This window comes from Leguminivora glycinivorella, chromosome 10, assembly GCF_023078275.1.
Source record: "Leguminivora glycinivorella isolate SPB_JAAS2020 chromosome 10, LegGlyc_1.1, whole genome shotgun sequence".
In the NCBI taxonomy this organism is placed as follows: Eukaryota; Metazoa; Arthropoda; class Insecta; order Lepidoptera; family Tortricidae; genus Leguminivora; species Leguminivora glycinivorella.
In genome coordinates this window covers 12,445,967-12,468,457 of record NC_062980.1, presented here as the reverse complement: position 1 = coordinate 12,468,457, position 22,491 = coordinate 12,445,967, and the positions used below count along the sequence as shown (strand labels likewise).

The following is a 22,491-nucleotide window of genomic DNA, read 5'->3' as shown; positions in this document are numbered from 1 at the left end:
CGGTTCTGGAGCTGGAAAGTTTGTACGGAACCTCGGTGAGCGAGTCCGCCTCGCACATGACCGGTTTTTTTTTCAAGTAGTCTCACTACTATATATTAAATTATAAATTGAAATAAATATCATACACGAAAGAAAAAAGGACAAGGCCCACTGTTGGCCGAGCCGGGAATCGAACCTGGGTCTTCAGCTTGAAGGCCTTGTCGTTTTTTCTTTCGTGTATGATTTATATTTCAATTTACTTGAAAATAACTTCGCTAAAGAGCTCTTTCATTAGATATGTCACAACAAAGTTCAAAATTTAAAGTTTCTTAATTTAAATTACATGTCCGTCTTTGGGTCATAGTTTTAAATACGACAGTGTGCCAAATTTCAAAATAATCGGTTCAGTAGTTTCGGAGAAAATTGACTGTGACAGACGAACAGACAGAAGCACGAGTACCTAATCCTGTAAAACGGCACAACTATGGTCACGTAGTTTAGGTATGTTCCCTTAGTATTAAAAAAATAATCATCTTTAAATCAACCCGTTTTCGCCTACCACTACTAGTCAATTCATGAGTTTACTAGCTTCTGCCCGCGGCTTCACTTGCGTTAAATTCTAAAATTGCGGAATTCTCCATACAAACTCCGTTTTGCCTTGAAAGACGGACAAACAAACAGACACACACTTTCCCATTTATAATATTAGTGTAGATGATTTTCATGATAACGTAACCCGTAAAGCGCTTTACAGCGACTTATGGCGCTAAAAGAGCAAACAACCATAAATTGTATCCACTTTCACTAAAAATGTTCAGTCCATCATAATCAATCATAAATATCATAATGCTCTTAAAAAATAAAAAAACAATATACCTACCTTCATAAAATATCAATTTAATAATGCAGGTATTTAATTTTATTGTAAAAGCTCTACACTCGGCTCTACATCAAATTAAGTTGCAAGGTAAAAAAATCAGCACAATGTTTACGACATTGTTTTTAAAACATAACTTTATTTTCTCCCTTACTACATACGTAATGAGAGTTGCATAAATGCCGTCAACTCTTCGAAAATAGCGAAAACATCATCTACTCAAACGCGCCATCAGCAGTTTGTATTTTGCGAGACAGAAGATACGTGTATGCCTACGCGTGAAAAGAGTATAACCGAGGCGAGCGCCACATTGCCACAGCCGCCCTATTGTGTTTTAACCTGTTAAGTTGGTATCCCTGCTTTAGTTCACCATCGCGACCGCGACGTAGCGTTGGCGTCGTGCAACACCTTTCATTGTATTGACTATTGACTGATTCTCAACATAGAGAATAATGTATAAACTTAATTTAACGTATTATTATCTTAGTTCTTGTTAAATTGTAATGTAATATGTCTTAGTTTAAGTGTAATTATGTATCCATTTACGTGAATGTGAAAGAAGACAGCCCGTCGAGTGCTACGCGGCCATTTTACTTGCAATGCGGCAACGGTGTACAATCCGCCATTGGAAACGGCCAGTGTCTTTCTCCGAGTGCAAGATTTGTATTTTGTTGAATACAGCCTAATATCGACGGATAACCATGAGTGAATCAAGTGAAGTGCGGATTTTAGTGTAGTGAAACACGGTGGTCGGGTGATTCGAATAATGTGCGAACGATGGAAAACGAAGTGAAGCAGCGCAATCAGAGAAATAGGCGAAGGGAACGGGCACAGCGCATGCAAGCACAGCGAGAGAGTAAAGTTAAGGATGGGGACAGCGGCGAGGACGAGTCCCCGGCGAGAGAGAAGCCGCCTCGTCCTCCTACCAGGAGGAAAAAGTCGCGGGAGCCACTCGGAGAGGAGGACATCATCGATGGTTTCGCCATAATGGCATTTCGCACCTACGAAGATCTCGAGGTGAGTACACAAACCCGTCTGTTATCACGATGCAGCGCACGACCAGGTATAAGCCATATTGTCGACTTATTGTGCCTGCTGATTACTTTGTCAATATGGCTTGGCCTTTCTTTCTAAACACACAAGCACTTATTAGAACACGCTTCAATACTTTGCACAACATCGGTTACATTACACTTACAGTCGACGAGTGGTCAAATTTAGTTGTTTATTTTATATGAATACCTATTGTTACAGTGGTGCATTTGCCTACATTGTAGCTTGCAAACTTATTATCACCTATGCAACAAATCTCGTGATGAGGCTACAAATTTAACAAACTATCATCGTAAACTTCAATTTACACCAATGATGGCAAATTGGACTTTTAAATTTGTATTTATTTCATATTCTCATTACAAAAACAGCGCCTTGTAATCGCTTTGGACGTCGTTGCCTCGGAAGTGCATTGACCTATTGAATGAACCCTAGTGTAAGGAAAGATCAGTCGTAAGTGGATTTTTAGTGGCCTATGCGTTTTCGCCATAAAAGTTATAGTGAAGATTACGTTTAATAGCGTAAGATTTATAACACACGATGGTAGTTTCATAATGTATATTCGTATAATAATAGTAGTTAGCAGCTGACGAGTACCTACTCCGTAGAAGCGATCTCGGCGCTCTGTGCAGTGGTCTCCCACAAAGTGTAAATTCGGTCTAAGTGGCTTTCGCTCGTTTGTGCTCATTTATCGCCGTCCACAACCGGCAATATGTTGAGTAGGTATGTTAGCATGTGCACAATAAAACTACATTCCGCGCTATCGTTTTAAATTATGGCGACAGGCCTGCCGTTTGTGGCTCGTTGAGCGCCGTACGCGTACTAAAATGCTGGAACAGGTTCCTTTGCTCCTATTTAATTCGCCACATGCGGTTTGCTTATGCAATTTTTGCTTACAATGAACGTAAGTTAATTGTTTACAAGAAAGGGGTTTTTTTGTTGAAATTACAGATCGATCAGCTAGCATATGGTCGACGACGGAAAATAATACCATTTCCTGTCTATTGTTGAGTTAAAACGGTAATAAAAATAAGAGAATTATTACCAAATAATGATTATTATTTATACGTCATGGTTAGATTAACCATAATATAATCAAATAACCTCGACGTCATATATTACCTACGTAAGCACGATAAATAAAATATGAAGCATGAAACAAACTGAAAGTCACGTACTTAGTATTTTCCCACGATAATCCTTATTTGGGTTTCGTACCTGTGTTAAATTAAAAACCAGAACCCTTAGGTCCAAGACGGATACACCTATTCAATGCCCTTAGGTCCTTAGGAGTAACATCTTTAATAATTTAATAGGCTAGTAATACAGGTAGTTTTAGGATACTTGCTGGTCTAATGACAAATCTCGTAAGTCGTTTTGCAGCATCGCCATATTGCCTCTATAGAAAGTTCGTTACTCGATATTTTTGCCATAATTATTAGTCGAATCGTTATTTTCGACCTTGACTGAAGTCAAATCAATGTTTGATTCCACTGGCCTAAAATAGTTATATGTACCGAAAATAGGTATCGAAGATTCGTTAATTTGTCTATCATGCAAGTATAACCGAGCGATAGAGGATAGAGAGGAAGATACCTAACAAAATTTCGAGATACTTAGGTATCTACTTTAGGTACTTTGTTGACACCGTTTGTAGACCGTTTACAATGCATATTGCAACGAGTTACGCTTCAACAGTGATTAGTTGTAGCATGTTGCACATTAAAATCATAAAAAAACGCCTGAATAAAGTTCGGGTAATTGAGGGTTAGAATAAACGAGGTTCTATTGCATACACAATTGTTTTCAAGTAATTTCAAAGGTCCTACTTTGTTGCTTACTATACGGTTGAGGTTTGCGTGTATCTTTATACGAAGAGCTTGTATATGCATCCTTATTGCAAGCTACCAAATGGGACTCTGCTTGTAAACGACACATTTGCATAGAGGCGCGAATGAATGAATTTGCCTATTTAATATCAGACTGATGTTCTTAGTTAACAATTTACGTAAGCGTAAAATGAATAAATTATCGGTTAATAGAATAATAATATACCTAGCCAGGTAATTTGTAACCTATCCGCAAACTAATAGATTTGACCTTTTAAGTGGAATCAAGTCCTCCAAGTGACTGTTCCACCTACCCACTGGCCATATGAGTCAATTGCAATGAATAATTATATTATTAAAAAAAAACTGTATAAATAACCTGACTGTTTTAATTTACTTTGTACACTATTAATAGGTATTTCTATGAATCTTGCCTCATGCAATCGTGACGTGATCTCAGGTAGCAATTTTAAATAAATTTCACTTTCCTATATCTATGTACATACCTACCTAAATACCTATTTCAATTACGCCCGTCTCCGCCTATACCTTCCTAATTCATTATTATAATTGCCAAAGTAACGGTCACATAACATTCATTTTCTTTAATCGAGACACCAACGTCACACTTTATTTGAATACATTTAATTGTATATTTATATTGTTGCTTCCATATTACATGCGTTCATTTTGGCTCGTTACTGGCTCGCGTAACCTACCAATTAGCGTTTAAAGCCCAAGAACCGCAAAGGGTCAATGTTATCATAAAGAATGAAGGAATTAATATATAAATTACCATTATTGGAATTACTTACGTAACATACCGAATTACGTAAAAGTTAATTCTTATCCGTTTATTACTAGTTGAATGTTCTTTCTTCCTGATTTTGCACGTGTTAATTAGGTAGATATGTTATCGTGTACATGCATGAATGGCAATCGGAATGTAAGTATTTATGCATAAAAATAGTTATGCAGTAGTGGAACCTCGAAAAGTAAACCTCAATTACAAGAAATAATAATCATTTGGTTAGAAAACGAGGTTCGAGTACATCTTTATTGAGACGAGTTAATTAACGATTAAGATTTTGTAATGTATATCTTGAAGTTTATCACTACCTCTAGATAACTACCACTTGATTCGATGAAAACACTAAAATTAGCAACATATATTTTGCTCTCTTCTCTATGTAAACCAACGTTTAGAATGATGATATTAAACACTTGTGTATGTAATATGATTTTTACTTTTGCTTGGCTTCTGTTACTTTATTTTAAACTTGTCAAATAGGCTTCCGTGAAAAGTCTAATATATCATGTGTCCATTACATTAATAAACATATAGGTTTGCACGTTTATCGAGGGTTCACTGTATCACTTAAAAGGTATTTGAGTTACAAATACTATATACAATCATAATCATAACACCTTTTGCGGGTAGGTTTTATTTATCAGTTGCATATGAATGCATTCTTTATTTCACACGTGCTTATTGGTAATTTAAAAGTATTGGTATTTTATATCTTTATCCACAAAATATAAATAATCGATGCTTATAAATATTTGAGCGCATATCTTTGAACTAAAAAATATAAAAATCACGCGTTCACAGACGACTGACCTGACGACTACAGTCCCTTGAATCGAAAAAATCCAACTTCTCTTAAACTTTAAAAAGGGCCACAATACGTGTATTTACACTATACGCATGTGTATCAACAATGCAAGTCATTTAATATCTTCAGAGTACAAGTATAGGGCAAAATAATTAAAAAAAAAACCATAACTTAAGTTTGTATGGAAGCCTCGGTGGGCAAGTCCGACTCGCACTTGTGTGGTTTTTATTAGTTTTTAATCATACACGTGCCTGCAGGAACGTGGTACGGGTATAGGCCATACAGACGGTCACTGACACCATATAGGTATTTTAAATCTTAATTAACGAAATTAATATTACAGTAAGAATAAAGAAGGCTACACCACTTGAATCACTAATATGAACATTATGAACAATCTTTAACAAAGCGTGACTTACGTTTTAACATCTACTACTCTACTCAGCAACGTTTATCTCAACAAAGGATTTTATTTTCAATGCTGCTAAATACATTTCGAAACGCTTATATGTAAAAAGTAGATTCAAATATCTGTTTGTGTAATGTAAATACATGACATGACTAATAAGTAAGCACAGAAAATTTGAATAACTAATGTAAACAATTTTTAACAGAGCGTTTAGGCGTAGTCATCAAGGTTTCTCTCAACTACGGATTTTATTATAATTTAAAGCTATTCATCTACAATTTAATATTGAATGTTTATATGTGAATTGTAGATCAAACGTCTATGTTGTAATGTAATACAATACATTGCATTCCTACTTGCATTGCACGCGTGATTTGGTCGTTGAAATCACGTTGCCCAAGACCACGGAGCTTCTGAGAAGTCCGCAGGTGGGGGCACTTTGCTGACCTAATTTTATATAGGTATTTCTGGACGCTTTATATACAAACAAGAGTATTAATATTTGTTCTTAGGTCTAGTCACTAAGTAAATGTACCTATATGGGTGCAGTTATTTCATTTTGTAAACAAATATGAGTTATCTACATATAAATTCATAGCAATATATCTTACAATTGAGTCAAAAGTAGTTTAATATCGTTTGTGTGATTTATTTGCATACACCTTATTTTATGTTATGAGTAATGAGCGGTCTGTTAAGTATGTATAATGTAAATATAAAATTGCTAAAAAAACATTAGAAGGATAAAAATAAATCTTTTCCAAAAAAAGCACTGGGAAATCTGTTTTTAATGTCCACTTATCCTAATCCGTGGTAACCGTGCTTACTCTGGAAGCCCCAGGTTCGAATCTCAGTAATAGCATTTATTTGAGTGCTTATCACAAATATTTGTTCTTGTAATATAAACGATAACATCTGATAAGATGTTGGGATTTATTGAACTTGCTGTGGAACTAGGTCGAACTAATATTATATCATAATGTTGCTATTTAGGCTATTTATGAGGCAATGTCCGTTATTAAATCCAGATGTATACCTGCTTCATACAATTCTTCAGATACTATATCTAATAAGTAGGCAATTTACTATAATAGTCCGATAAACAATCGAAGAGCACTTATTTATTCTCATGCTATCGTGTTTGTGATATGCCGCCAACAATCTGAAGGAGTTTGAACATGCAATTGTTATCAATAACATGTTGGTATGCCTTTATTAAGCTTTTATATGACCATTTAAATAACTCAATCAGATTTTACTGACCGTAAAATTACTCCGCTAGTTTCTTATACTCAATCTCGTAATGATCGTCCGGTCGATCTTGGTCCAGACACTCACTTCGTCTACTTTTTTTCTGTATTAATATTAGATTTTTATGTTCTCCAGAGAGCCTAGAGCATGATTAATAACAGCTCCAGATCTCTAGACGTGTGAGAACAACACTGCAAAATAAAAAAAGAGATGTTCCAAAGTAATTTGTAAAGTTTGGCAACACCCGTCTAACCTACCTGATAGCGGTCGAGGAAGTTTGAGCTCCCAACGTGGCATGAAGTTATGCGGCCGTGAAATATTGTCAGACATTGGATTTCGGTGAAGCGAGCTCACGATCCATTTCCTTCTTGCGGTGTTTTTATCTTGTTAAGAACGTGGATTTGGGCCTTTTGTGTGAGATTTACAATTTATTTTGCCGGTTTGGGTATTACATACATATTTGGAATAAAGATTAAGCGGTTTAGAGTACTAAAGACTAAAGTTAATATATAACATTTATTTTATCTAGTATCGTATATGGAGCATAATATTAAAAGGAAGTGAAGGTAAAAATATCAAATATTGTTACTACATTGTTATTTCTTAAATCTCGATAATATGTCTTAGTTTGACGAGTATGTTATAACTACTAGAATAATTAAAACTAATAAAAGAAAAAAAGTCAAAAAATGATCTTTTCTGACACCAAACAAACCTACTTATTATTAAACTATAATTGCTATAAATAATAAACGCGTTACCAATTATGACAAGTTAGATTAAACATTTGTCAGTAAATGAATAATTGATCATTTGTTGAATTATTAACATGCTATCATCGCGTTCGAAGTCTTTTGAATTAAATTATGACTGCGCACGACGCTAGGCCATAAATTTGTTTAGGTATGTAATACCTGTAAAAGCCAGAGCAGTTTAGTCGCTGAACACGTGTCTGATGCACTCGCTGCGTGTGCTTATACCACAGACCAACCCCTATAGACATCTATTACAAGACGACTCGCTGTGGCCAGCCTTCCTAGTATTTGCACTGATATAAGCGCGGGCGCTCGCCGTGCCCGATCAGTATCGACCAAGTAACAGACCCGAAAGCAGCGCGTGTTTTTCGCACAAAAAAATTGGAAAAGGGTATTTTGATGCCTTAAAGATGTCCACCTGTAGTGTGAAATGGTGTGGAAAGGTAACAAGAAGCTCAAATTTAAAAACAGACGGCATTACATTCCACAAATAAGTCATATTTATAATTTATTCAGAGCCGGCATAGGTCAACTTACATTGGCCACTTACGCGTCAGTAGAGGGACAGTCATACTTCTGTCCCTTTTCATCTGGCGCGACTGCCCGCCGTCCTTGAAACGGCCAATCACAGCGCGCTTAACACATTCCCCGCCCGCTCCTCGCACCCCAAACACTGGTGACTCGTATCGCGAACCAAATATGACAAGACTGCCACTCTATAGGAGGTTCTCTGTGGCTTATACAAAATCAATATCGCCGCTTTAGAAGACGAGCCGCGACGGCTGAGAGCAGGGACCGAGTGTCTCGGCGCCCCTAGACACCCCTATGGCCCATCCCCTCCTGGTTATTCCCTGGAGCTCAATGTTAGCACTTTTTGACATAATACTTACCTGGGTGAAGTTTAAACCGCTTCGTTTCGCTTTTATTACCACTCGTGTTGCTGCTTGAAATTTCCGCGCTCCCGTCGACTTTGGACTGCGAGTTAACTTATGTTATTTAAAGTTTTAACAGTTCTGGTCTCACGCGAAGGAAATGCGATCACCAGGCTTTCGAGAGACGAGTTTCATATTTCATCGTAACATACTAAATCCCTATCTTGATATCTTAATGTTCAATTTTACTTAGGTTTAAACGTAAGGTATATCAGAAACTTTGTTGATGATGCTGATCTTAGAAAATCTTGTTAAAACTTCGAAAAGTCGCAAACCAATTGTCGAAGTTCTAACGTAGTTATGAAATCTCTGGATTTTATATTCAAGAGGGTTTAAAACGCTTACCGATCAAACGAAATCCGTTATAACCACCTTTTAAAGGTATTAAATACGTACTTGAGGTACTCTTTTTAAGATGTGCCAAGTGGCAAGAATCGCGATGCTTTTTGAAGTGCGGCGCTTCGTCAGGGGATTGGTACCTCGGTAATCATAAAAGTCTTATGTGCCGTTCGAGTATAAACTTGACAAACGTCCTTTTTGATTAGCGTAGTCTGTAGTGGGGCAAGGGTAAGGCGCGGTGTATCTCGCCGATCTGCCTGCGGCCGATAAGTTTGTGCACCCTCTCGGCCATGCTATCGCGATCTAATAGTCCGCCGAGAGCTCACTACAGCCAATGTGAACTTGTCCGCACTCCTCCACGTCGAGTGTGCACTCGACACCCTCTTATCGTGCTTGACGTTTAATGCGTAACTAACTCCGGCTGAAGAATCAATTGTAAATAAAAAACATGAGCTTATCGGTATTTGTACTGGCACATTAGTTCTTACAGCACGGCAGTTAGAATCATATTGTTAACTATTGAATTGACCAGCCAGAGGCGTTGACATCGTTGGCATCTCTCACGGGCGGTGACGGTAATAGCCTCTGTGACGTACGGTACTACAGAATGAGTTATGAAGTGCTCCCCGTTATATTTAAGTTAGTTTTCGTAACGTAATGCCGCCTGGCCGCAACTCTGGTATAACTTGTTTTCATTGTTCTCGGAGAACGCCTCATTACTTCCGTATTGTAATAATACTGATAATTAAATATTTTTGTCTCTCACCATTAAATAAAGAATGTAGTCTACATTCCCTTATATATGTGTACATTATTATGTACGTTATAATAATGATATGTCAATCAATGTCAAACAATCTTAGCCTTCATTAATTTAAGTATATTTATGCATTAATAGCCGTTCAATAATATACCAACGAGACAGGTACAATGATAGATACCAGTGTACTATGTTTACTTTGTAATTAAACGATCAACTCGAACTAACTGCGTGATAAATGTGATGTAGGCGGTGATTCTAACATAATTAAGACGCGACTCGGCCACTACTGTATTAGTATTACATTACAATTCAAGTAATCAGTACATAACTGCGTTATATTCGCATTTGTTGAACAAGTAATAAATATGCTAAAATACGGTTTAGTTATACAATTTACGTAAAAATATATACTTTATCTTTAAAAATAGCAGTATCAGTATAAATACTAACTAATTGTTTAATTATAATTTTTATTAACCAAAAATAAGTTTCTTATGGCGTTTAAGAATATAAAATACTAGGCGTAGGGATGTGACGACCCCATCGCCCATTGGTTTTACCAGTGCAATCAGTCAACGCAGGGCAGCTTGTGGCGAGCTGTTGGGGAACAGCGACCCCACGTACCCGAGTGCTCCTGGGGAGTTCTGTTACCCGTAAGGCGGGTGGGTGGGACAGTACTCGCTACCTCTGGCTTGCCTTGGCTGGCCGTCCAGAGTGGAGTCGTTAGGGCTACATGCCCGAGGGGTGGAAGTGAAAATTTGCATAAGACGCGAGTTGGTGCAGTGGCTGTGAAGCAGCAAGTGGTGCAGAAAGCGGTGTACACCTCTCGACACCCTTGAGTTCTCACACCGGTGTTGCCCTTGAGCCATCTTGGATGTCGCTTTTTGTGGGGGCCCATCTTGTGGGGACGAGTCACCGTCTGCCGGAAATAAAATTGGATACCGTTTTATTAGGCAGGCGTCCGGTTTTTTATCCATAGCCCAGTATTTAGTCCATCACTTTCATCAAAATAGACAAGTTCATTTTAGATTCCATTAACTCCCAAATAGTCCTTACACCCTGGCGGGTGTTGCCTCTGCGTGTGTCCCATGATACGGGCAAGGGCAACATCCGCTCGGTGTACCCCTTACATTTCATTAAAGTGTCAAAAGGGCCTCTACGTGTTGGCTTCGGCCCCGCGCACGCCTCCCAAAGGTCCGGAATACCATTGTTCCGTGATGGGAAAGACATACAAATAAAATACTATAACCAATATGTGATTGCCTACTTTTTGTCCTGCTATCATTAGATTTTAAACGATTTATTTTGACATGGCTCCAATTATTATTACAAATTACAACGTTAAATTCTAAACTTGCCGTTGATAAATGAAATACCCATTTAATTCAAACTTCAGTAAGCGAGTTACGAGTCGCGACCAAATTTGATCACTGTTGTCAACATCATGAAACCTATATCAAAGTAGATTAATGGGCTCACCCACTGTAAGCGACTAGGGGGCCTATCGCGAACCACGTTCGACGTATCACACTTACGGACGAATTTGCAGAGAGGAAACACGTCGGACGTGGTTCGCGGTTGGCCAGTGGCGGATTTGCAGTCCTAGCCGCTCTAGGCCCCAGGCCATGTGCCGCCCCTTTCTCAACACCCATAATTATAAATTAGATGCGTACGTACACGTTGCGTTGCAATTTGCGAAATGTCGTTACCAAATTGGCAGTGATCGGGGATTTGGATGCCACACTGCGGGATGTCAAGTAGAAACAGTGATATGGATACGTCGTCTGGCCCGTGGTAATTTTTTTTGATGCCATAGTAGACAAATTATCAGTCAGATCGCCTGATAGTAAGCAACCACCGTCGCCCATGAACAATGAGGTTACGAGTAAACTGTGAATTAAACTGTTCGAAAAATAAACGCTAACCCGTGTAGGTATTATATTTATAAAATAAACAATATTAAGAGGGCTTTCACGTGAAAAATAGTGAAATCGCAACCGAGCGCTTAATCATACCGTGTGTGGTATCAAATTATAGGGCTTTGCGAGTAGTTTACAAATATATAACATATATTATCCCGCGCGCAGGCCCAGAAGAAGATGGAGGGATGACCTAGACACCTTCCTTACCAACTGGCCGGAAGAGGCACTAAACCGGGAGTCATGGAGGTTAAGGGGAGAGGCCTTTGCCCAGCAGTGGGACACCATTATAGGCTAGATAAAAAAAAATATATTATCATAGGACTTTTTCTAATTAGTCTGACAAAATATGAAAAAATGTCCAGAAGTGGTAATAATTGTGACGGTGAAGGCTCGTTTTCAAAAAAATAGCAAATAAATTTACTTTGGGGCAGTGCTTCAGAGATAAATACCATATTTATTCTGCAGAAGAGGGCTATTCAAACAATATATAAAATGAACCATAGAGACTCACTTAGAGATAAATTTAAGGACATTAATATAATGACAGTGCATTGTCAATATATTTATGAGAATATTATGTATGTACATAAAAACATTTGTAATTTTAAGAAAAACTGTGATGTACATAATATAAATACTAGAAATAAACATAAACTCGCGGTGCCCTTCACACGGCTCTGTAAAATTAAAAAATCATTCATGGGTAATTGTGTTCGATTTTATAATAAACTTCCGAATCATATTACTGACTTGTCAATCATTAAATTTAAGAATCATGTAAAGCGTGTACTCATTTCCAAAGCTTATTATACAACACAAGACTACATGAATGATAAAACAACGTGGGATTAATTGTTATTCGAAATGGTTTCTTATTTTTACGTTTTTTATTATTATTATTGTTGATGAAATTAATATTGTATTTTTTTTGGACATTGGATTTTTCCTAGAAATATTTTGTTTAACGATTATTTTTATATGAAATTGTATATTATAGACTCAATATTATTATGAACAATAATTTACAACAATAAATTGCTCTGATAATTAGGTTAGATTAAGATCATAATATATATGTAATGAACTATTCATAAGAGCTTGTAACTAGGCCTACATGAATAAAGATATTTTGAATTTGAATTTAGCCAAAAATAGATAATAGAAATTTATAATCACTAAGGCGTAACAGCAATTTATGTATGTATGTATGTATGTATAAGCTTTATTTTACATAAAGGAAACAAAAGAGACACAGTTACAGAGTCAGTAATATACAATGTAGGCGGACTTATCCCTTAATGGGATCTCTTCCAGTCAACCTTTGAGGAAATGAGTAGAAGCGAATTAACGATGAGTGACGAATTCAAAAATGTACAACCACTAAAAGAATTAAATGCAAATTTTGTATACACATGGTAACAAATATATACATATACAATTACATTAATACACCAATATATACATATATAATAATATAATAATAAATAAACAAATACTCATAAAATATATATTTATATAGGTACTTAGACCAAAAAGTATATGGATATTAATTCGAACCACAAAGCAAGACAATTAAAAAAAAAATAGATAAAAATTAAAGAAAAAGAAAAAGAGAGAAAAGAAAAAAAAAACAATCCGATAAAAAAAAAATTAAGTGTCGGAAAGCCATAGTTTTTTAAGTAAACGTTGCAGATTATTTTAGTACGAAAATAACTTCGATGTGATGTAGATGTTCAAAGAAATTGTCAGTTAATTTTAGATAATTTTCCTCGTTTACTCTTTTTCAAAACCTTATAATAAAAATGTCGTCTGAGAAGATTCTAGTCTAGATACGTATTATAAATTTACCAGTTTCAGTATTACGAATTGTCCAAATTTTACAAATAAGATCGACTAATTCAGCGCTATACGCGGGTTTTCCTAAACGTGCATCAGAGGAAAAATCATAATTAATTTAGTGAGCTAACTTTCAAAAATCCAGTCTGATAAGAATCAAGATAATAAGATGCTCCAATTGAAACTTGAACTAAATATATCTATTAGATAAAGGAAAGTGTAACATTTCACCGACTAAAACTATCAATTTTACATTATTTTGACGTTTTTGAAAGCACCCTTAAATAAGTAAGTGTTGGTTATGATATTGATAATTAAGTAATTTTTATATAAATTACATATTTTAGTGTAAGTGAGGCCTTAGATACTAAACTAATTTAATATAAAAAATGAATTCAGAAGTAATAACTCAGCTTTATTCAGCAGTAAGTAATTGATGATTGGATGTCGCATTTAAAACATTAACCCGTAATAGCAATATACTGACAATTAACTTATAATATAAAGGTGACAGGAGGTAATATAATAAAAACCTGTCCTTTATCTAACCACATCAAGCCTGGAATCCCGCGGCAGATTCATACTAGCATAATGATTGCTGTCATTCACCCCTTATGCCATTCAAATCCCCAATCACTGCAAATAAGTAGGTAATTAAAACACTTACCTAATCCGCTCACTGCAATTGCTTTACGCACACTGATGACAAAACAATCGCAAATCGCAGACACACGCGTAATAGATAACAATAGGTAGGTACCATCCTATATATTTAACTAAAACTACTTAACTTTTATATGTCGGAGCCGGTAGCTCGACATCAAGGGGCAGGCACCAGCTCCATGGCGGGCGGAAACGGTGGGCATATCACGCACATAAGTCCAACAAATGTTTATGCAACTGGTAACGAATATTACTAATATCAAAACAAACACAATCACTTAAGTTCCAAAACACAAAAAAATCACACCAACTCAAAGCTTTAGCATCACTAAGTTATCAACCGGAAACGAATCCGTGGGTCAAGTGGTACACTACTAGGTACTTAAAGCGCACACGTAATCTCACGGCACGGTTATGGGATAGCGCGCGGTCGCGTGTCTCTATTCATCCATGTCCCAAATCTTAATGCCCTCTTGGCACCTTAAGGAATGCTTACAACAAATATTTTAATTAATTTCATTACGCACCACATCGGACCCACGGCTACGTTCGGCGGTGTTTACAATATCCGCCCCGTCTCAAAGTACAAAGACATCACTGTGACAATTCCGCTAATGCTGTTAACGTAAACATTGGACCAGGAATGTGGGCCGCCTCCATGGGCCTCAGACACTATAAGGTTACAGGTGCCTTGCGCCGACATATTATATGTAATACGATGTACGAATTAAATATTTATTCTTTGATACGCAAAAATGGATACGATACTTACGCGAGCCTATATAATATTAAGATACTTTGCATTCAAGTTATTTGTTGTTAATCTTGTTATCCTCAATGAATTTTTTTGCCACGATTTGCCGCCCTTAAAATCTGGCCGCCCTAGGCCCGGGCCTACTGGGCCTTACGGCAAATCCGCCACTGCGGTTGGCCTTCAAGCCCCTCAGCGAGTGACTGTTATTATGTTTATTTCAATAATGATCCTTTACCAATGTTTTATCATTAAAACCAATGCAAATGTGATGATGTGGTCTAATATTAATTTAAATGATATGAATGGCAGATATTAACTGCGAATTTCAAATGAGATATTTTATGACGCGTGATTTTATAGGTGATTGTATACTTAATGAGATTTGATAATTATTTAATCGATACATTTTAACATCTTTGAGGTTCTGTAACTTACAGCTACATTTAATTAAGTTATTATTTTATATTATTAATTTAAAACGGGACTTAATCGCGTAAAACGTACGTTTATATTATTATATTAGTTTATTATTTTGTTGTAAAGGTTGAACACGCCAAAAATGGGGCACACTTAAATGTTTATTATAAAAAAAATACAATAAATAAATAAAAGATGTTTGATTTAAATATGAGCAAATTTAATGAATTTTAAATGCAAATCATAATTAGTCAAGGTTTATCGACGAATAAGCCCTCGATCGTACTTTTCTTCGAACACGACTCATAAGAGTTTGCACCATCATGTCAGGATACCTCTTTGTCGCCAGGTCCACAGTTTTCGCCGCTCCTCCGCGGAATTAACCTCCCCGCCTCTTTTTTTAAGAAACCCTTTCATTATACTCCAATATTCCTCGATAGGCCGGAGTTCTAGGCATTTTAGTGGATAGCTATATTTCGGTACCACGGCTACACCATTTGCTTTGTACCACTCCATGACAGGTTTCGCGTAGTAACACCTGGCAAGGTCTGGCCAAAATAAAGGCCAGGAGTGGTGTTTCTTAATAAACGGAAGTAATCGCTTTTGTAAGCACTCTTTTTGATAGATGCTGCCCTTTATTTTTCCGGTAGTGACAAAAGAGCTGCTTCTTTTCCCGCAACTGCTAATTGCCTGCCAAAGTAGGTATTTTTTTTTGGAAACATAGATCTTTTTTTATTTGACAGTATTTGGGAGCCTCTGTGCTACTTTTGCTAGTATAAAACTCTTGGCCAGGGATTTTTTAGAAATCGGATTTTAATAAAGTTTCACCATCCATCAGAACGCAGTCAAATTTTGTTAATAAATTTTCGTATAGTTTCTCAATCGAGTTTCTGCTGTTGATTTCTGTCTTATATTCCGATCTGGTGCCGTTTTGTGCTTTAAAACTTCTTAGCCCTGCTCTACGTTTCACCTTTTGAACATACGATTGGGACATCTTTACTTTTTAGCCACGTCACGAGGTAACATATATCATACAATTTGAAGCAAATATCCTTAAGATGCGTTCCTTCTTTTTTTTATCCTTTATACCCTGCAACCCACCAATTCCTGGCTTTCGTTCTAAAGTTAGGCGTTCCCAAAACCTTTTCAATACGCAACAAACAGCGGATTGTGGAAATTATAATCTTTTACCCACATCCCTGTAGCTGAGTTTTGGATTTTTTGTGTTTTCGTGCAAAATAAGTTCACGTTGTTTCAGTTGCCTGTTCGATATCGCTACAATATATAAATCTTTCGCAAAAGTAACTAATATATTTAAAAACTATACTCTTTTACGATTTATTTGACATCAAAAAAAATTATATACCTTTAATTATAACGAAGCAGCAAATGAATTTATATGCCTCAGTTTTGGCGTGTTCAACCTTTATACACGAACTTTTCTAATTTTAATCTTATAATAAATAATAAATATTGGGGGAAACCCTACATAGATCAACCTAGCCCCAAACTAAACAAAGCTTGTACTATGGGTGCTAGGCGACGATATATTTACTTATATAGATAAATGCATACATATATACATAGAAAATATCCATGACTCAGGAACAAATATTTGTGTTCGTCACAAATAAATGCCCTTACCGGGATTCGAACCCGGGACCGCGGCTTAGCAAGCAGGGTCACTACGCGCTAGGCCAGACCGGTCTTATGGTATACTACAGCTATAATTTATCTGGTCAGCATTCGAAACCTAGCCTTCGTTTAATAGAAGGATTTTACCTGCCAATAAAATCCATATTGTGGTCCAGAAGTCCTCTCCGGTGTTGTGAGAGAGCGTTTACTGGATTTTTGATGAATATTTGCCTCAAATAGCCCATCTGATGACTCCTTCCTGTGGTGACGTCACTTCCCCTGCAACAGATTTCACAGACGGCGCCAAATAACTGGTTTCTTACCCCCATTCAACAGGGCTCGGTACGGATTGAGCAATTATTTCTCATTGCGTCTCACCAGGTAGGCCTTTATAGGCCCGGAGAGGACTTCTGGACCACAATATGGATTTTATTGGCAGGTAAAATCCTTCTATTGTGGCCCCTTCGTCCTCTCCGGTGTTGTGAGACCTGTCTGTTATCACCTGGTGAATGGCTATAGAGGATAATAATAATAATTTAACATACACATTCGTATGATTGCATTTATTAATAGAAACATAACTAAGTACATAATCACAATTGTAGTAAAAATTACATGCTAAATTAGCCTTATTAGACAAGTAATGGAAAGCATTAATTAGATTGGTTGAAAAAAGGCGAGCTACGGATGAACCATCGCTTACTGAATCATTATTAATGATTAATTGCCGTCTGTAGAAATTATTAAAGGTATTCTCACTTCTCCAATTCCCTCTTAAAAGAATTTCATCAATAGGAAAATTATTTATCCAGTTGGATGAAGACACTGCTGATCTAGTGCTCCCTGCGGAGTGATGGACTCCAGCTTCATGCAAAATCGATTTGATCCAATTACTGATCATAGTACGAGTAGCGGCTCTAACTTCACCTCTACATGTCACAAATAAAGCAGAAATATTACCTCTTCTTTCAGAAGACAGTGACAGTAACTTCCTAACCCAAAAGACCGGACTTATTCTGGAATCAGGATGGTCCAACAGTTTCCAACCAGACTGACGATAAGTCGCTGAATCCGTCTTAGACCCGAATATTGGATTAAAAATAACCTCAGACCCTTCATTAATCATATTGTTAGAATTAATATCTAACAGGGTAAGATCGTGAACCCTACGTCCCGACGCGAGTAATAATATTGTAGCACATCTACGAGAGACCTCAAACAAATTGTCTAAATTTGATACATTGCTTTTGAACCAATCTACTACCACAGCAGGGTTCCAAATAGGAGCTTTGGCCTTACGAGGATTACGCAAAGCTATAGCTTTTAAAACATGTTTTACTATAGTATCTTCACTTAGCTTCTTGTCCAGGTAAGGTTCGCAAAAGGTAGAGATGACAGATTTATGTAAAGCGATAGTACTATATGACAAACCTTCCTTAGTACTTAAGCCAGATAAAAATTCTGCTAAATCAACTGCCTTCGGAGTATTTACAGATATCTTGTTTTCGGAACACCACTTAACCCATCTATTCCAAGCCGGGCGGTATGAAGATAAGGTGGATTCACGCCAGCTTGATTTTAATAAGGAACGATCCTGCTCCGACCATGAAGTAAGAAGGGACTCCCACCCCCAACTAACCATGCTTCCAGCTCCAGATCCGCCAGGTTCGGTGGGGGATGTCGTGTCGTCATGTCGATGAGGTGGTGATTTAGGTTCGTAATTTTGATCGGGCAACAAAGAGCTCGCGCGCGTAAGTCGCTCATCCAGAAAGTCTTTTCCCACCTGGGAGTTATTATGATGAATTTGCCCTGGCATTGGTTCAGGTGAGCTAGGACACGGGGCATCAACGAAGGTGGTGGGAAGACCCATGCCAGGTCGTAATGCCATCGGCGACTGAACGCATTGTGAAAAATTGCCTGATGATCCAATGGGTCTCGGCTTACATACCTCGGGACTACATGAGCGTTCCGCGAGGCAAACAGATCTATGTGTGGTGTGCCATACGCTTGAAATATCTTCTGGCAAGCCCGTGATGATAGGTGCCACTCCGGAAGAGGTCGACCGCGGGACAGGCGATCCGCGACTGTGTTCAGTGTACCTGGTAGATGTTGGGTTACCAGATTCAATCGTAGGTCGTTCGCAAGAAGAAGGATTCTTCGGGCTTCCTCTAACAACTCCATGGATCTGGTTCCTCCTTCGTGCTTCAAGTACGCAAGAGCTGTCCGATTGTCCGACTGGATTAATAGTGTGGAACTTCGTAATACGTACCTGTTCGCTCGAATTGCTTCGTGTATCGCATGCAGCTCCTTCAGATTCGAGTGCCAGTACCTCTGCTCGCTGCTCCATGTTCCTGAGAGAATCCTGTCGTTTAACTGTGCCCCCCAGCCATAACTGGCCGCGTCCGTGGTCAGAAAGTTCTTTATCAGAGATTGATGAATTACCGAGTGCAACTTCACATTCCTCATCCACCAAACTAAGTCTTTTACTATTGGCACTGGCAGTTGTCGGAGGCGACAGGGACTTGACCTCTGAAGCTCGCGACTGAATACTTGGAGCCTGCGGCAATGTAACCGACCTAACGGAATTACAAAGCTCGCGAAATTCAACCTTCCTAAGAGGGACTTCACCCACTTGGAAGAGTGGACACCTCGATTTAAAAGTCTTTGAATTTGTGAGAGTATTTTGGAGATCTTCTGCTCTGGCAAGTATTTTATATTGCGCGCTGTGTTCCAACAAATTCCTAAAAACTCGAGGTCTTTGCAAGGCACAAGTACTGACTTTTCGAAGTTTAAAGTCCAGCCAAGGTACTGTAGGAAATTGATGACGAAAACTATCTGAGACTGAAGTAGGGATCGACTCTGGTTTGCCAAAAGGAAGTCGTCTAAATAAACAATCACGCGTATTCCCTCTTTCCGCATTTTTTCTGCCACGAAATTGGTCAATTTGGCAAACATTTTCGGTGCGCAAGCCGCCCCAAATGGAAGACAGGTCATTTGGAAAATCTGACCTTGGAATACTAACCTTAGAAATCGTCGGTGAGAGTTGGCGATGCTCACGTGAAAGTAAGCCTGACTCAGGTCTATTTTTGCTAGATAATCCCCTGGTTGCAGAAAATGTGGGATGTCGAAGTGAGATATTAGGGAGAAACGACTTACTCTTAAATATTCGTTCAAACTCTTGAGGTTGAACACAGGACGATAGCCCCCGCTCCCCTTTTTCACCAGGAATATCTTTGAAAAATAACTCGGAGAGTGAGGTACAGGTTCTATTACTCGATCCGCTAACATCTTTTTTATTTCTACAGTCATGTCCGACGACGGCTGGATTTCGAAATTTTGAATTATATTGGAGCTTGGCCAAACCAACGGAGGCTTTCGGTAAAATGGAAGACGTGCGCCCGTTACTATTTTTAGAATAGTTTGACTTGCTCCCATCATTTCCCAACGACGACGATAAAATGTCAGACACCCTGCCCTGAACGCCCCCGAGTCAGAACTCTCGCAATCGCTTGTTCCGCTCGTGGTAACTTCCTCGACGCGGCTGCCCGCGTCTAGGTTCTTGCCTCTCGACTCTAGGGGCGCGGGGCTGGTGGAAGTCGTACGATGCGAAATTGGGGAATGATGGCCTATTCGATCGAAAGTTAAATCGGAAAGGGGGTAATAGTGGCTGAAAATAACCTCTGTTGGCCGCCGAAGATCTAGGGAATTTTTGGTTTTTACGCGGTTTATTCTGAGTGGGGAACACTTTATTCAAACCACCCTCGTCTTTTAGGAATTCTTTAAGCTTATCTGCCTGGAACAAATTTTCGTAAGATGGGGGTATCTTTCGAAAACCAGCCGCGGTCACACTATCCGTTACATTCTTCAAAATCTCACTTCTACGATTTAACACAACATCAGCCCGCTTTCCGCAAAGAATGTGTAAAATATCGTTAGTACTTTTGTTGTATTTCTCATCCTCTATAAATAAATCAGTTATTTTGTCTTTTAACGACACGGCAGTGATATTCTCACACTGCCCTGCCCACTTCAAAATATTTTGCAAACACGTTTGCGTATGATCGCGATGAAGAAGAAAGGCGTGAGTTAGAGAGGCTAATGTCTTTTCAAAGGATGCTAAATATTTCGATTTATCATAATGACGCAACTCGTCATTCGTTTCTAGTTCCTTGAAACCCGGCACGGCTAGGTAACTCTTCTGAATATCAAAGAAAGAAATCTCAGCCCATTCCCGAGAATCGAATCGTTGCAAATTCTTCAATAACTCAAACTTTGCTTCTTCAGTCTTCCCTACACCTTTGTCCTTTAAGCTAGTATTAAAGTCTTTAAAAGTCACATTTTCCAACGGCTGTTCGTCGTCTGAAGACGATTCCGATCGATTCTGGGATTGGGCTTCCGGTTGCATAGAACGATGTATAAAATCAGTAATAGCGTTCACCTGATACGAGAGTTGATCAAACCTCGCTTCAAAGTCCTTTTGACGGCCACCACTGCTATCACTGCTACTAGAAGACCGACGACGCCGCCTCGGCTTAGGTGAGCGCCTTCGTTTAGATCGAGATGGTCTTTCCTCCCGACCACGTGTTTTCTTTGTTGAAGGAGCCTCCTCCGCGGAGGATGTAGACGACTTACGCCGTCTTTTGTGATTGCCATCTTGTGATCCAGATGGGCTTCCCATCTTAAGATACTACTACTAGTAATCACTATTTAAATTTCGAACGATAACTACACGAAATATACTTTGAGGCACAACCTGCCTCATCAAAAATCCATAACGCAATGAGAAATAATTGCTCAATCCGTACCGAGCCCTGTTGAATGGGGGTAAGAAACCAGTTATTTGGCGCCGTCTGTGAAATCTGTTGCAGGGGAAGTGACGTCACCACAGGAAGGAGTCATCAGATGGGCTATTTGAGGCAAATATTCATCAAAAATCCAGTAAACGCTCTCTCACAACACCGGAGAGGACGAAGGGGCCACAATATCCGGCTAACTAACGTGTCTTCTGTGATCACTGTTACCACTGATTATCTCTTAGTGATAATCTTATCCATCACTAAAATTACATACCTAATACTAAATTGTGACCTGTAATACGTTATTAGGTTATTACCAATAAAATGATGCCTATGTCTATGCATAATAATTGCAATTTTTAAATTTAAAAAACTGTGGAAACGGACTATATCGCTTAAATTATTTAAAAACTAGAATTTGCCCGCGGCTTCGCTTGCTTTAAATTCGAAATGCTCCATAAAAACTTCCGCCCTCCATTTTTCTCCACAAACAAACAGACACACACATACACACTTGATCCCATTTATTTATTAGTATGGATTACGATGCACTTTCATACAAGTTATTCATCTAGTCAGGCTTAGGAGAAAAACAGCTCCATATGTTTTCAAATTTAACATGTATTATGCTTGATATTTAACAAATAGCAAAGCAACAAGATTTT

General features: G+C 38.1%; 1 protein-coding gene across 8 annotated transcripts in view; it reads left to right on the top strand.

Moving 5' to 3' along the window:
* The first annotated feature begins 1,240 nt into the window (after positions 1 to 1,240).
* The window catches only part of LOC125230030 (fibrosin-1-like protein), a 137,184-nt gene continuing 115,933 nt past the window's right edge, over positions 1,241 to 22,491 (top strand). For all 8 annotated transcript variants that reach the window (XM_048134961.1, XM_048134960.1, XM_048134957.1 and 5 more), the window contains exon 1: positions 1,241 to 1,873. In XM_048134961.1, coding sequence (XP_047990918.1) covers positions 1,634 to 1,873 — 240 coding nt within the window. In that variant the 5' untranslated portion in view covers positions 1,241 to 1,633. The remainder of the gene's footprint in view (positions 1,874 to 22,491) is intronic.